The following is a 16,328-nucleotide window of genomic DNA, read 5'->3' as shown; positions in this document are numbered from 1 at the left end:
TTGCTTCATGCACTCTGTGGCGCACTAACGTGGTGGAACACGTTGGATCAAGCAAAAGGTATTGATGAGGCGTTTGCTACCCCATGGGAGGAATTCAAAGGGGCCCTGATTGAGGAATATTGCCCTAGAACCGAGATACAAAAGATGGAAATGGAATTCATGCAGTTAAAGGCCGTTGGGAATGACCTTGATGGTTACAACAGGAGATTTTTGGAGTTAGCCCTGATGTGTCCGACAATGGTCACCCCAGAATTCAAGCGTATGGAAAGATATTTGTGGGGACTTCCTAAGTCCATTAAAGGAAACGTCACCTCGTCCAAGCCACCCAATGTCCCGGAAGCGATGCGCATGGCGCATACTTTAATGAACCAAATCATCAGCGATGAACCGGAGAAGGCTAAGTCTGAAGCGGGTAGTAGTGAGAAGCGCAAATGGGATAACAACAGGGGAAGGACCTATGATCAAAACCTGGCGAAACGACATGAGGGTTTCAAAGGAAACAACAACGGTGGGAACCCCAACCCGAACTACAAGGGCACCTTACTGCAATGCAATAGGTGCTACAAGCACCATACTGGGTATTGTAACGTTGTTTGTGAAAAGTGCCAACGGACTGGACATATTGGTAATATCTGCAAGGTCACCACCCTGAATGTGAAGGCGAACCACAATGGACCTAAAAAGTGCTACGAATGCGGACAGACGGGCCATTTCAGAAACGCGTGTCCCAACAAGCGAAAGGACAGCGGACCACCGCGTGGTAGAGCTTTCAATGTTAATGCAAGGGACGCCCGAGAGAACCCCGACTTGGTGACAGGTATATTCACTATCAACAATCTTTTAGCTTCTGTCCTATTTGATACTGGTGCCGATAGAAGTTATGTATGTAGACACTTTTGCGATAAGATTAATTGGTCATTAGTCCCTTTAAAAGAGAGTATGCTTGTCGAGGTCGCTAATGAAAAACTTGAGAAAGTTGACCATATTAGTCGAGGAGCTATTATCAACATAGCTGGTGTAGATTTCGAGATTGACTTGATACCCATTAAGTTGGGAAGCTTTGATGTTATTGTCGGTATGGACTGGTTGACCAAGATAAAGGCTGACATTATCTGTGGAGATAAAGCTCTTCGTATACCACACGGAGAGGGCGAGCCACTGGTTATTTACGTAGAGAGATGTATCTCGAAGCTGAACCTCATTAGTTGCGTGAAAGCGCAAAAGATCATGAAGAAGGGACGTCTTGCTGTCCTAGCACATGTGAAAACGGTAGAAACCGAGGTGAAGAGTGTGAACGACGTTCGAATTGTGAACAACTTTTCCGATGTCTTCCCTGAAGAGTTGCCTGGATTACCGCCGCCGAGAGCGGTAGAGTTTCAGATCGATTTGGTACCAGGAGCTGCACCTGTAGCTCGCGCACCTTATAGACTCGCACCCTTCGAAATGCAAGAGTTGCAGAGCCAATTACAAGTACTGCTAGACCGTGAATTTATCCAACCAAGTTTCTCGCCTTGGGGCGCACCTGTTTTATTTATGAAGAAGAAGGATGGATCCTTTCGTATGTGTATCGACTACCGTGAACTCAAAAAATTGACAATCAAGAATCGGTATCCTCTTCCCCGCATGGACGATCTTTTTGATCAACTACAAGGATCGAGCGTTTACTCAAAGATCGATTTACGATCCGGTTATCACCAGTTGAGGGTAAAAGAAAGCGATGTGATGAAGACTGCATTCAGAACTCGTTATGGTCATTATGAGTTTCTCGTGATGCCATTCGGTTTAACCAACGCACCTGCCGTGTTCATGGATCTCATGAATCGTGTCTGCTAGCCATACCTGGATAAGTTCGTTATTGTCTTCATAAATGATATCCTCATCTACTTCAAAAGCAAAGAAGAACATGAGCAACATCTTCGTCTAGTGCTTGAACTCTTGAGACAAGAGCAACTTTATGCGAAATTCTCCAAGTGTGAATTTTGGTTGAAGGAAGTCCAATTTCTGGGTCATGTTGTGAGTGACCAGGGTATCAAAGTTGATCCTGCCAAGATTGAAGCTATCAGCAAGTGGGAAACCCCCACTACTCTGACGCACATTCGCCAATTTCTAGGTCTCGCCGGTTACTACTGAAGGTTTATTGAAGGATTTTCTCTGATTGCGAGTCCTTTGACCGCACTGACTCACAAAGGGAAGAAATTCATTTGGGAACCCGCACACGAATTAGCATTTCAAACTTTGAAGAAAAATTTGACCACCGCACCTATCTTATCACTTCCTGAAGGCAGCGACGATTTCGTCGTTTATTAAGATGCATCGAAAAGTGGTTTTGGTTGTGTATTGATGCAAAGATCAAAGGTTATCGCTTACGCTTCTTGTCAACTGAAGATTCACGAACGGAACTACACTACTCATGATCTCGAACTTGGAGCCGTTGTCTTTGCGCTCAAACTGTGGAGACACTATTTGTATGGAACGAAAAGTACTATCTTCACCGACCACAAGAGTCTCCAGCACATCTTCGATCAGAAGCAACTAAATATGAGACAGCGTCAATGGATCGAGACGCTAAACGACTATGATTGTGAACTTCGTTATCATCCTGGAAAGGCCAATGTTGTAGCTGACGCTTTGAGCCGAAAGGAGAGGATAGCACCTCTTCGTGTTCAGGCACTGAACATCACCATCCATTCAAATCTCAACAGCCAGATCCAAGTAGCCCAAGATGAGGCTCTCAAAGAGGAGAATATATCTCATGAACATTTGAACATACTTGTCTCTCGATTCGAGGTTAGGGAGACTGGACTCCGATGTTATGCCGGAAGAATTTGGGTACCTTGTTATGGAGATCTACGGAACCTTATATTAGATGAAGCCCACAAGTCGAGATATTCGATTCATCCCGGAGCGGGCAAAATGTACCACGATCTTAAGGAGCAGTATTGGTGGTTGAATCTTAAGAAAGACGTTGCAACTTATGTTGGTAAGTGTCTAACTTGTTCGAAAGTTAAGGCCGAGCATCAGAGGCCCTCTGGATTACTTCAACAACCAGAAATCCCACAATAGAAGTGGGAAATGATCACAATGGATTTCATCACTAAGCTACCAAAGACGGTGGGCAGATACGATACCATCTGGGTTATCGTTGACCGTCTTACTAAATCTGCACACTTCCTAGCTATGAAGGAAATGGGTACGATGGAGAGACTTGCTCAATTATACATCAAAGAGGTTGTATCTCGTCATGGTGTACTTTTATCGATCATCTCAGATCGCGATCTCCGTTTTGCTTCCAGATTTTGGCGTTCTTTGCAAGGAGCCATGGGAACCCGTCTCGACATGAGTACTGCTTATCACCCACAGACCGACGGGCAAAGTGAACGAGCTATTCAGAATTTGGAGGACATGTTGCGTGCATGTGTCATTGATTTCGAAAAGGCCTGGGAAAGGCATTTGCGGCTAGCCGAATTCTCGTACAACAACAGTTATCACTCGAGTATTAATGCCGCACCTTTTGAAGCGTTGTATGGCCACAAGTGCCGATCTCCTATTTGTTGGGCCGAAGTAGGCGAAAAGCAAATTACCGGACCCGAGGTAGTCCATGAAATAACGGAGAAGATTGCTCAGATTCAAGTGAGACTTAAGACTGCCCGCGATCGTCAAAAGAGTTATGCCGACCTTAAACGTAAAGACTTCGAATTCAACGTAGGTGACCGTGTAATGTTGAAGGTTGCACCTTGGAAAGGTGTGATCCGTTTTGGAAAACTTGGAAAGTTAAACCCACGATATATTTGTCCTTTTGAAATCTTGGAACGTGTTGGACCCGTTGCTTATCGTTTGGATCTACCAGCACAATTGACCTCAGTTCATCCCACCTTCCACGTGTCAAACTTGAAGAAGTGTCTTGCTACACCTGAACTTATCATACCACTTGAGAAACTTACGATTGACGACAAACTTCACTTTGTGGAAGAACCTGTTGAAATTATGGATCGTGAGATCAAAACTTTGAAATACAACAAGATTCCGAACGTCTGAGTGCGATGGAATGCCAAACGAGGATCTGAGTTTACCTGGGAGCGAGAGGATCAAATGATGCAGAAGTATCCTCACCTTTTCCCGACTCCTCCATCTACCTCAGCTTAAATTTCAGGACGAAATTTTCTTTAACAGGTGGGTAATGTAACGACCCTGGATTTTCCAACGTTTATTTATTAATAATTGTTATTATTAATACGTGTGATTAAACGAATGTATGTTATTACATTTACTTGTTACCATGATTGCCCGTACTTGACTTTAAATGCCCGAAACATCTTTGTGACACACGAAACTTTCACGAATAATATTTTTAGAATATTATTTACATTCATGATTAATTTTATTAATCATTTTAATTAACTAAGGTTATTAGTTAGTTACATGGGCTTTAATTGGATTAATTTGTTAATTAATTGAACTTGGGATTTTATTAGTGTTATGGACTCATGATATTGGGCTTATAAGCCCACCCTACATTTAAATGGACTAACTAGCCCACTCTTCCATGTAAGTATTACTTTCGAAATGAACTAGTTGGTTAAACACTTAAGGAATCTTGTTACAACATAATCCCCATGCATGGCCACCTAATAACCAATCTTTTAAGCTTTTACATGCTAGTGACCATTGAACTTATCCTTCCCCCCTGGAGAAGCAAAACCGTCAGCCTACATCTCATGGGGAGGTGTTTTTGTTTTCAAATCTTAATTACATACTCACTTGCATTCTCATTTCTCACACACACTTCAAACTTGCATCTCACTTTCTCTCTTTTTCTCTCATTTTTGTATGTAACTTGAACAAATAATTCTCTTTTCTTTCCTTCTAAAACCGAACCAAAAACCTTCATCATCATTATTCTTTTGTTTAATGTTACTTGTCTTTGATTATTATTTACTTACTTGTAGTTACTAGTTGTTGTTTGTTACTTACTAGTTTCAAGAATCAACTCTTTAGTTTGATTCTTCATTATATCTTGTATTTACAAGAACACTCAAGAACATAAACTTACTAGTTTATGATTCTACCTTTACTTGTTAAAAGATTGTAAGTTCATGGTTGTAAATCATACTTGAAGTTCATGAAGTAAACTTTAAAGTTTACTTTCTAAAGATCAAGACTTAGGCTTGAATCTTTAAAGTATGCAACCCATGAACTTATTTACTTGTTTACTTAGTTTATTCTTTACATTATGCACTTTAATTTCATGTTTGTTGGTTGTTATTGGTCAAGTGTTACTAGTTAACCTTGATCTCATTAATCTTGAACTAAAAGTTAACTTTGAAAGTTCAAGAACATGTAAGTAAACTTTCTTTAATTATAACTTTGTACACTTATGTTAGATCTAGACTTTTGAGTCTTGGATCTTCAAGATCAAACTAAGAACTATGTTCTACAACTTAAGATCTTGATTTTATAAGTTTATTTTCAAGTTGTAACTTAATATTAGTTTTAAAGTTCATGTATGTGTTAGATCTAAGACTTTGATGTAACTTTGGTTTGTCAAAACACTTGCAACACTCAAGTGAGTTGTGCTTCATGTCTTAGACTTACACTTGGGTTATGATAGTCAAACCTTGGTGAAAATTATGCAAACACATCAACGAATTGTACACTTGAAGCTATATGCATCAAGGATGAGAACCATGATAAGCATCGCGCACCAAGAACCACCGGAACCTACTGACCCTACTGTTCTACTGTTTCTGTGTCTGACCCGTACGACCTGGGCTACTGTAATTATTATTTTCAGATAGATCTGTTCGAGTAGATAACTTTTTATATAGGACTCATCTTAATCCGAGTTACGGTTTAGGATTTATGGCCCTCCGATCGTCACTATGTCCATTTAACGTTGTGCTGAAAATTCTGACCTACTTGCACTTAGACCGTCGTCACGGTCAAGCGAAGACGATTTTGCTTCTGTAATTTTTAACACAACTAAAGGACTCATATACAGAGCCATGGCCACTGGTATCACCTTATTTCAGTAGGTATAGAGGCCGTGGTGACTGATCGAAGTCAGCCTTTGTTTTAAACTCTTTTCATGAACGAAACTTACTTTACACCTTTTGTTTGATGATGAATGATGATGACCCTTAAGACCTTATTTACATACTTTTAAACCTATTGGGATGATTTACTGACTTAGTAATATTTGACTTAGGTTGAGGACTTTCCGGACCTACGTACTTGCTTACTTCCCGACTCGACTTTACCACTACTTTACCACTGTGAGTTATAGCATCCCTTTTTACTTTAACTATTTTGGGAACTGAGAATACATGCTCATTTTACGTTTTACATACTAGGCACGAGTACTTAAACTTTATATATGTGTGGGTTATACAACGGCATAAACATTCCCTTTAGCTCGGTAACGTTTAGTCATTGGTTTTTGAACCGGTGAACGCGAATCTTAGATATGGATCCATAGGGTTTGACATCCCCACTCGGGCTAGTAGCGCTAGCATTTAACGGGTGTTTAATACTTCGTATACATACGCACTTGCCAAGTGTACTTTCATGGGGTATAAACGTTAAGTTAGTTACCAAGTGCCCACGGTTAAACATATACTTTATCATACTGTTTTGAAACGCTCTTTGTAGCACTGGAATCTCGTGGCCTACCTTACATACTGTTATACTTAAACTATAGCTCACCAACCTTTGTGTTGACGTTTTTAAGCATGTTTTTCTCAGGTGCTTAAGGTTGCTTCCGCTGTGTACTAGTCTTGCCATAGACACCCGCTGCTCTAGTGTTATCATCGCATGAACTGTTTATCTTACATTCAAACTTTAATACATTTGAAACTATATTTTGTAACGACCTAAGGGTCACATACATTTATTCATGCTTGCTATTCGTAGAAGCATACTGTTGGTGTAAAACATTTGATGTCGATTATGACATCATCTTTCTATCGTGAATGCAACTCCTTTTATTACAGCATATAGTACTTAACCTTTTAATGATCCTGTTGTTGATGATTTGTACACGATGGTTTTGTACGGGGCATCACATGTAGGGTTGGAAATGGCTTGATCAATTTTTTGCAATGGCGTACACACGAAGTTTGATATCCTATAAGCCCTGTTAACTTGAAGAGTGCGTAGCAAATTATTTCTGTTTCTCCAGTCTATGTTAGCCTGAATAGCGTTTCCCTGTATGTAACAAAATCAGGTATTTAGTAAATGTAGTTTTGTATAATATTATCAGGATTTCATTTTTTCGACAAAAGCTATCACTATAAAAATAATAATAAGTCATATAAGCTGTAGAAGTAAACGAATGTAAGTTGTATGTTATATGATGCGTGATATCAGTGAGAATAAATTAAAAATAAATTTTAAACAGAAAATAACATGTATGCAGTAATAATAGAAATCTCATGTCTGTAGTTATAAATTACTGATGGTAAGCATCACATACGAGAAACTGAATAACGATTGTGAATTCTTTCTAATTTAAACGACGATAAGAATTTAAGCAAATCAGCCTTTTATTAAGAATAGTTGTGTATCTAAACCGTTATAGGTGTTTTGGATGTGTACCTCTACGTCGAGTAGTATGCAGGAATATCCATGAGGTCTAATTTCTTTTGGTCGCTTTGCTATCCATAATCTGTATACTATTGCTTCAATGACTTTCAATTTCTGACCCGGGCGTAGTGTTGAGATTGGTACCAACTCTGCTTGTTGATTCATCCTACCATAAAAGTAACGACTAAGGCGTTAGATACATATAGGATTCATAGGAAATTAACATAAATATGTGGTTATGTAGAAGTGCATGTGCTATCAATTTTGATATTAAAACTAACTACTCCCTCCGTCCCACTTAAAGTGTCCACATTTCCATTTTGGGACATTCCATATCAAGTGTCCACTTTGTGTTTCAACCAATCACAAGAGGTTATTCTGGAGAGAGAAGATTTCTGATTGGTGGAGAATGAAGTTAGTGGGATTTCCTAAAACTGTGTGCAGAAAGTAAATGGTCACTTGTAATGGGATGGAGGGAGTACTTATTAATGACCTATTTGTGGAAAATGGTTTGCAAAAAATCTTTATAGACAATGTTTTTCTTCACATTATGACTTTGACCATCTTCGTTTTCTATAAGTATTTTGAGACCATTTGGTGTTGTCGCCCTTGAAAGAGCAACATATAATTGCCCATGACCAAATACGGGTTTTGGCAAATATATGCCAATCTTATTTAAGGATTGTCCCTGACTTTTATTAATGGTCATTGCGTATGATAGCTTTACGGGATGTTGTATTCTTTTAAAAATATATGGTAGGATATTGTCTTTGTATATTAGGGTAACTCTGGGGATGTGGACTTTTTAGCCAACCCTTGTTCCTGTGATGATCTCGCCTTCAATCAGATTTGATAGTAGTTGTGTTACTATCATTCTGGTTCCATTGCATAAGCCTCCAACAACATTTAAATTTTGAAGCAAAATTATCAGAACCCCAATTTTCAAACACAATTCATGCGGGGGAAGCCCTGGAAAATTCTGAGAGTTTAGGTATTCCGTTGGGTAGAGTAACTCAGTTTGTCCACCATCACTGCTATATGGGGTTGCTGTATCGCAACTTGTATAATTTTTTTGTAGACCTTCTATATTTTTGAGAATCATGTTGTTAATGGTATCAACCGTTTCATTCTTTGGACAAACGATTGCTTGTTGTTGTAATTTGCCTGCATCCGGAAATTGTAGCAGACCTTCATCGTAAATGAATGATATAAGTTGTGAGAGTCTGGCTTTGCCATTTGGAATACAAAATCTTTCTGGAATTTGGACCCAAGAAACGTTGTGAGGATCTGATTCATCTGGAACACCGATATCGCCATCTCCGATTCGTAATAACCATCTTGCGAAATTAGTATTGTCCTCTTTTTGTATTGTTGAAAGGTTTGGCTGATGCAGTCGCATATTTTCTTCCAAAGTAATGATCGTGAATTTCTTCCATAGATAGGAATTTGCTATAGAAGCATCAAGAATTTCACGTTTTCCGCATCTTTTTTTTAACAGGGAGAGTTTGGCGAAAATCACCACCTAATATGAATGTTAGACCACCAAAAGGAATTTTTGGAGTATCGTAGATATCCCTTAGCGTCCTATCGAGGGTTTCCAAACACTTTCGGTCATTCATTGGAACTTCATCCCAAATGATTAGTTCCGTTTTTTTATGAAGTGACGCCATTTGCATTTTTTTCTTAATATTGCACATACTCTCGTCGGTCAAATCGATGGGAATCTTGAATCTTGAATGAGCGGTACGACCGGTAGGTAGTAACAGGGAAGCGATCCCGGATGATGCCACGGTGAGCACTATTTTTCCATCAGCTCGAAAGGCGGTTGTAATTGCCTTCCAGAGGAAGGTTTTTCCAGTTCCGCCATGACAATAGACGAATATTAGTTCTTGTTTTCGAGTGCTATTCGAACTGATGACTAAATTGTAGATCATTAGTTGCTTGTCGTTTAATTTGGATTCAAGTATGCTTTTTTCAGCAAGTAACGTTTCGCGGTCGTAATTCTTTTCTTCCATGATAAGCCGATTCTGAAGATCATCTAGAAGATGGGGAGGAATTCTAGGAAGACCAAAATCAGAGACGGTCTTAGAATACTGATATAATAAAATCTGCAATTCATAGAGAACGTAACCTTCTAATTCCTCTGAATTTACGTATACCCTTGAGATACGTAAGGATGACGCGACCCTAATCGGTATGTCATCAGACATTAATTTCCAGCACTGTTTCCATAGCTTTAGAGGGTTTGCGACATCGTAGAATTGAAGTATGTGAGAGAACAGCGTACGTAATTGGGCTGAAGTTGCTGTTGCAGCTGCTTCCTCCATTGTCGTAAACCATTCTTTATCATCACCTAATAGGCCCATAGCGAGACATGCTTCCCGATAAGTTGAGCGAATGCTATTGTTTACGGTCATTAAATCTTCAAATGAAGTGCTACCTTTCTGATGGCATAGTAGCATCCGTAGATAAAATACTTCGCCGAACGCAGGATGCATGTATGTGAGCCGACCTATAGATGGCTTATTCATATTACATCTTCTTTTCCACATTTTGTGGTCATCAACCCAGACAAATTCTAGAGGAAAGTCTAGATAGGTTAAATGTCTTCCATCGCTAGAATTTCTGTTATAGAACAGCCATTCTGTCAATGTTGTTTTTTACCACCTGCGTTGTTGACAATAGATCTTAGACGTTGGTTGGAGTGAAATTTAACTAACTGCATATCTTTCAAATGAACAGCAAGTATCTGCACGGTAGGTTCACGACTGTGAATTGGGAAATTAAATATTCTCCAGCATGCCTCAGGTGCACAAATAAACCGAGCATCGATAAAAAATTTTAGTTCATCAACATTCGGATTCTGCTCAATGTCGGCAGAAGTGCTGCAACCAATGGGTCTGGGAATGTAAGCAGTAACACGATCAGTTCCCTTGGATATATATTTGAATAGATATTTGATAAGCATCGACCAGCCGCACCATTCAACGTTAATGTGCGCATGGAACTGTAAACATAATGCACGGTTATATGGTACCACGTAGCCGTTATCAAGCCTGCAAATCTTCTTGTCAACTGAGATACCCAGATTGCGCCTTTGGTAATGCACGTAACCGTCTTTATCAAAATACGTTTGTTCATTGAACGGTTTAGGAAATTTCTTGGAACAAAAAGATTCTCGCGTAGATTCCGATTCCTCCATGCAAGGAGCATTTTTGTTTAGCAAGCCGCAAGGACAATGCATCATCATTTCGGACACAAATCTAAAACCATCGGGATCTCTGACGGGGTCCGGCAATTCAGCTGAAATGAATCGGTCAACATCCTGTAGTTGATAGGATCTCAGAGACGGCTTTATCCATAATAGTGTATGATAATGTGGAAGCCCCCTTTTCTGAAACTCAATCGTATAAAGTACTGCACAAACAATGAAAAAATAATTAAACTTTTGTAGACATAAATCACAATAGAAAAAAATGTATGATAAGTAACTGAATTACGCACCACATTTATACTACCACTAGGCAATAAAATGCAGAATATAGAAATGAATTATAATTTTACTTAAAGTTAGCTGCAACTATTCGAGTAATTATTATTCAGCACTTGTATTTCATATCAGTAAATGATAATCACACTCAACATGAACCTATTTTATGCCCTATACCCTAAACAGATATAAATACATAAAATGACCGAGTATCGGTTCATAAAATAGAGTTATGAATGGCAGTGACCCATTCTATCTTAAAGTAACAATTTCTATGCCAATTGGCATAGTTCTGTGCCAACATATAGTCTGAACCGCTTATTTATATGCAACTCTAAGATGCTATATATACACCATTCTATCTATTATTTATTCAGAATGTAGCACATTTTTTTACAACAATTACATTTTGAAGCAAGTACGTATGTGCTAAACAGTTCAATCCCGTTTCAATATGTTGTCTAAATTCTTCAATCAGATTCTTTCTTGTTAAAAATTCATAAATCTATTAACGGTATGCCTAAATAAATATTAGATAGACTAGCAATCCGTTATACGTACATAAAAATGGCGAACAACTTAGCAGTTAATTTAACATATAATGTACAATGAATATTTTAGAAAATTTCAGGCAAGAATGCTAAAAAAATCAACATTCCTATCTAATTTTGGAATTAGATTATAAAAAACATGTACGTACATTTGTGCTTTATAACCACATAATTGTATTTGAATGCAAAACTATTATATATGCTAATTTTTAAAAAGGTCCCCGAATGTATTAACAATGTGTAATTAGTAATGTTAATATCAAATAAGACAGATTTATCATAAAACTAAGGCATTATAATAACATTGTAAACGTACCAGCTTTTGAAGGACCGAATAATTCTTCTTGTTTTAGAACAGAAACAAATTGTTTGACTTTCATATTGAAAATCCTAGCAACAATGTCACCACGATCAGTCGAAGTTAGCCCCGGAAATTTGCGCAAATACCTTTTGATTTCTGGCTACTTAGAGTTGCAAGTAAATGTAATGAAAAACTTTGGATTGCCGTGCACACGGCATATAGCAAGTGCATCCAAATAGTGGCTATACATGTATCTGGGACCCCCCGTGAATGATGCAGGTAATATGGTTCTCGAACCAACATCAGCTCCATAGTGGTCTCCTCTGTTTATAGCATCATATAACCCAGATAGATACTCGTTACGTATATTTTGCTGGTTATTTCTCACGTAATCCAGCCTATTTAACTCGATGCTGCAGTAAGCGGTGACAACATACTGTTGAAATAACCTACCACATTTGGATAATAAACCAAACATATTATACCTATCATGTAATTGATAAGTATAGAGCATGTTCATGGTCATCTTATCCTTTCTCCGACCGCCACCTCCACGCACGTTCATCAATCTCAGTTCCGAATGGTATCCCGGTTGTCCATACACAAATAGTAACGGAAACTACAAAGACATATAAGAGGGATGCAGTTTATTTACATGTCTGGGCGTACCACCCTTATACTCTATGATCATGTCATAATCAGTTCTGGTGGTATCACCCGAATAAAAAACAATAGCATCAATAGCGTCGCTGGTAGGCAACTCGTATTTCCTTGTGCCAACGACACTATAAAGCCTAATACATAAATCTGGAACATCATTCATCTCGATCCTGTCTCTTGCAGTTCTAAACAGCTTAACCAACTCATTCTTAGCATCTAGTACTTCTATCAGCTCCCTAACAATTTCAGCCTTAAGAACATCAGATTTGTCCCCACCAAAGAACCTCATTCTATTTCGGACTTCGTTTACAGTATCATATATGTATAGCTGCAAAAATCGGGGAGGATTACCCTCTTCCAGACATAGTGACCCAAACCAATGATAAACTTGGCCCGAAATCTTAAATACATATGGTCCTCTGCCGCTATTAACAGTATCATCAATTTGAGCTCCATATGATGCCATGCTAAACATCTGATTATATGCTCGAATATTATCGACATAATTTTTGTTGCTTAATAGCTGCACAAAGATAGCAGGAGGTTCTTCTTCACGTGGTAGATCGATACGACCCCCTTCACAACAACGATTGAACTTTAAAGTACTCGAAGAGGTTTTTAATCTTTCATCGTACCAAAACATAGCACCACAAAAAGAACAAACACAATTACAATCACCAATGTCGTCATATGAGTTCGTCACACCTGATTATCAATTTAAAACTAACGTTAGTTAAACCATCTCGTAAATTTCATAGACATTTAGCCAGAAAACAATCATCTACTATACCTTCTATATCATTCGAAGAGCGGGCAGACTGTGCAATACATACAGCAGAAGATGACCCGGCTATAAAAAAGAAAGAAAATCGATTAATGATAATTACATAACGACGAATGAAACAATTGCATTTATAAGAAATAAGACCAACAAACCTGCATGTTCGCGCGAAGCAGCAAATGGCAAGCCAGAACCACCACAGAAACCAGTTGGAAATGAAGTCGAAGAAGTCACACGGCTACTTACATTGGTTGATTTATCATTCCGAACACGTATATTACTAATTACTTTTTTCTTTTTTCTAGTTGAACTTAATTCTATGCTACTACTTGCACCATCAAAAACAGATGGTACACCAGAATCCGACGCTTGACTTATTCATTTTTTAGGTGGCATTTTTGACCCTTACCCGTAAATGCAGTCAGCAACAAAGAAGCGAAGACGACACGATGGAACACAGATAAAAGACAATAAAAAAATCTCAAAACTACCACGTATAATTCAGCAAATAAACCGAAAGAGTAAACCTCCAATAAACATAACACTTTCAATGCTAAGTAAATATAATCAAAAACCGAGGAAAGAAACAGAAACACATAAATAAATAAAAAAATATCATCAGATGTGCCAAAAAAATTAAGAAAATAATGCTGACATTGTTTCATAAATACCTGACTATAGCAGTGAAGCACAAATTTGAAAGATAGCCGTGACGAAATTGGTACAATAACAGCACCAACAAAACCTGATGAAACAATAAAGATTCTGAAACATCACAAAAGCAAAACCGTATGAGAATTACAAAAAGTAACATAAGCTGTAAATGTGACAACATATAGTAATGAAAACACATATAAAAAACAATTGAACACAATTAAAATTCCTAGTAGACACTTTTCTTCCATTGAAACTTACTTAAAAGGCTTATATAGGAAACATACAACTTACTTTTACTTCTGAACGAATGAAATCATCAAATTAAGCTTAAAAAGTCATAAATAATAATAACAATAACATAACCTAATCGAATTGAATTCTTTATCACTCTTACTGAAATCATCAGAATTTAATAGCAATCTATAATCAATTGTTATATTTACATACAAATGGGTCAAACAAATTAAGCTGATCAAGCCTAGCTGTTGAGTCCCCAAAATAATTAAGGATTTAATTATGACAAAACTGTAATTTATTTGCACTAAAATGTTATGTGCAGTCAGCACAAGTTTGTTTATGTATAGACAGCAGATATTGCTGTGTCGGGTGTTTAGTTTGCTGCTCAGTCTACCAGCACAAGGTAGACAGTGTTCTTCAATCAGCACATGATGTGTACTTAGCAAATCAAGAATATGAAGTGGCTCAGAAATGAAGAACCAGCACAGCTGGAATGCAGCTTACTACACAAGACAGCTATGCTCCATTATAAGCATAGTAGTTTCCCGAGTGGTCTACATCAATGGTACTATTCAACAGAAGTCAAAGACAAAGTTGAACAGAAAAGGACACACGTCGGCGGCTGACTAGTGACCTTACAAGACCACGTGGGAATGCAGAAGTTTAACGCATGTGCAGACATGGGTTATACTTTGTCAACACCTAGGGAACACAACATTCTATTTGTTTAATCAAATAGTGGTGCTAAACCGAATTGGAGTGTTCCTGCAAATAGCTACCAAAGAGGAAAGAGGAGAGCATGCTCTCTGATGTAGTTGTCCCCACAAGTACAGACATCCTATGTACCAGTGGATAATAGAACCATTACATGGTTAATAGGACTACTATAAATTGTTGTATCCACTATTGTAACAACTAGTGGTGTGGGTTTATTTTTATAGACTCAAAACGTGTAATAGCTGTTAGTTTACCTCTTAGCTATAATCTAGGTAATCTGTATCAACCAACTATCATTCCGCCAAGGATAGTTATGATTCTTTATGATTCAATCAATAAAGAATAACTGTTGAAAATTACATGTGACTCTATTTATTTGCATGCTTGAATACTAATCGTGTTTAACTGTTAAGTTATTTTAAAAGAAATTGTATTCACCCCCCCTCTACAATACTCCTGTTGTTATCAAGGGACCAACAACTGGTATCAGAGCTTCAGTCTTGATAATCAATATCTTGGATCTGAATTCTCTCATGGCTGCATATTCAAATACAGCTTACCTTAAAAATGGCTAATCCAATAGACCACCCAAATTTGATGAAGATGAGTATGAAACTTGGAAGGCAAGATTCATACTTCACCTTGACTCTATTGACCCACTCATGCCTGGTATTGCCACAGATGATCCATTTGTACCCACTGAGACTATTGGTAGTGCTCCAGTTACAGCTGACACTCCTGTTGTTCCTGGCAGAGAGGTTATTCTCAACCCTTCTAGATGAGATACTGAGGATAAACGTCGTGTTGGACTTGACCCTAAAATCAGAACCTTGTTAGCTATAACTTTACCTAACCCACTGTTCAAACTGATTAAGGGTAAAGAAAATGCCAAGCTTATGCTGGACTATCTAGATGTTACCTATGAGGATATGGGAGAAGTAAGGCAGAACAGAATGATTGCTTTGAAAAGAGAATATGAAATATTCTTTGCCTACAAGAATGAAACCCTTAAGCAAACCTTCATTAGGTTTAACTCCTTGATTGCTGACGTGATCACTTTGAATGTCACCTATACTGAGTTTGAACAAGTAAACAAATTCATAGATTCACTGCATACTAAATGGAAATCTGTTACTGACCCTTTAAGAACCACTCAGACCCTAAAGAACTTTAACATGTCTTCTCTCTACAGTTCACTTTGGAACCATGAGAAGGCAGAGGCTAAATTTGAACTTAACTAGAAAGAAAACTTTAGGTCTGCCCCCACCACTTCAAAATCTTCTAAGACAGATGATACTGCTCTTATTGCTGCTGCTAAAAAGAAAGCTCAAAAGGCTTTACTGGTTTAAAAGT

General features: G+C 38.1%; 3 protein-coding genes across 3 annotated transcripts; all 3 read right to left on the bottom strand.

Annotated features, from left to right (window-relative positions):
• Window positions 1–8,386: 8,386 nt before the first annotated feature.
• On the bottom strand, window positions 8,387–8,980 carry LOC139900384 (uncharacterized). The gene has a single exon (XM_071883158.1). The coding sequence runs from the start codon at window positions 8,978–8,980 to the stop codon at window positions 8,387–8,389; it is 594 nt and encodes a 197-aa protein (XP_071739259.1).
• A 70-nt stretch (window positions 8,981–9,050) lies between these two features.
• On the bottom strand, window positions 9,051–10,112 carry LOC139900383 (uncharacterized). The gene has a single exon (XM_071883157.1). The coding sequence runs from the start codon at window positions 10,110–10,112 to the stop codon at window positions 9,051–9,053; it is 1,062 nt and encodes a 353-aa protein (XP_071739258.1).
• A 116-nt stretch (window positions 10,113–10,228) lies between these two features.
• Window positions 10,229–15,639, bottom strand: LOC139900382 (uncharacterized). Its single transcript, XM_071883156.1, has 10 exons — window positions 15,617–15,639; window positions 14,036–14,129; window positions 13,774–13,891; window positions 13,520–13,732; window positions 13,374–13,433; window positions 12,593–13,288; window positions 12,473–12,542; window positions 12,135–12,372; window positions 11,939–12,083; window positions 10,229–10,998 (listed from the first exon to the last, which is right to left on the bottom strand). The coding sequence occupies exons 1-10, from the start codon at window positions 15,637–15,639 to the stop codon at window positions 10,229–10,231; spliced, it is 2,427 nt and encodes an 808-aa protein (XP_071739257.1).
• Between the last annotated feature and the right edge of the window lie 689 nt (window positions 15,640–16,328).

This window comes from Rutidosis leptorrhynchoides, chromosome 3 (assembly GCF_046630445.1).
Source record: "Rutidosis leptorrhynchoides isolate AG116_Rl617_1_P2 chromosome 3, CSIRO_AGI_Rlap_v1, whole genome shotgun sequence".
Taxonomy (NCBI): domain Eukaryota; kingdom Viridiplantae; phylum Streptophyta; class Magnoliopsida; order Asterales; family Asteraceae; genus Rutidosis; species Rutidosis leptorrhynchoides.
The sequence above is the reverse complement of the archived record's forward strand: the minus strand, read 5'-3'. Positions and strand labels throughout refer to the sequence as shown.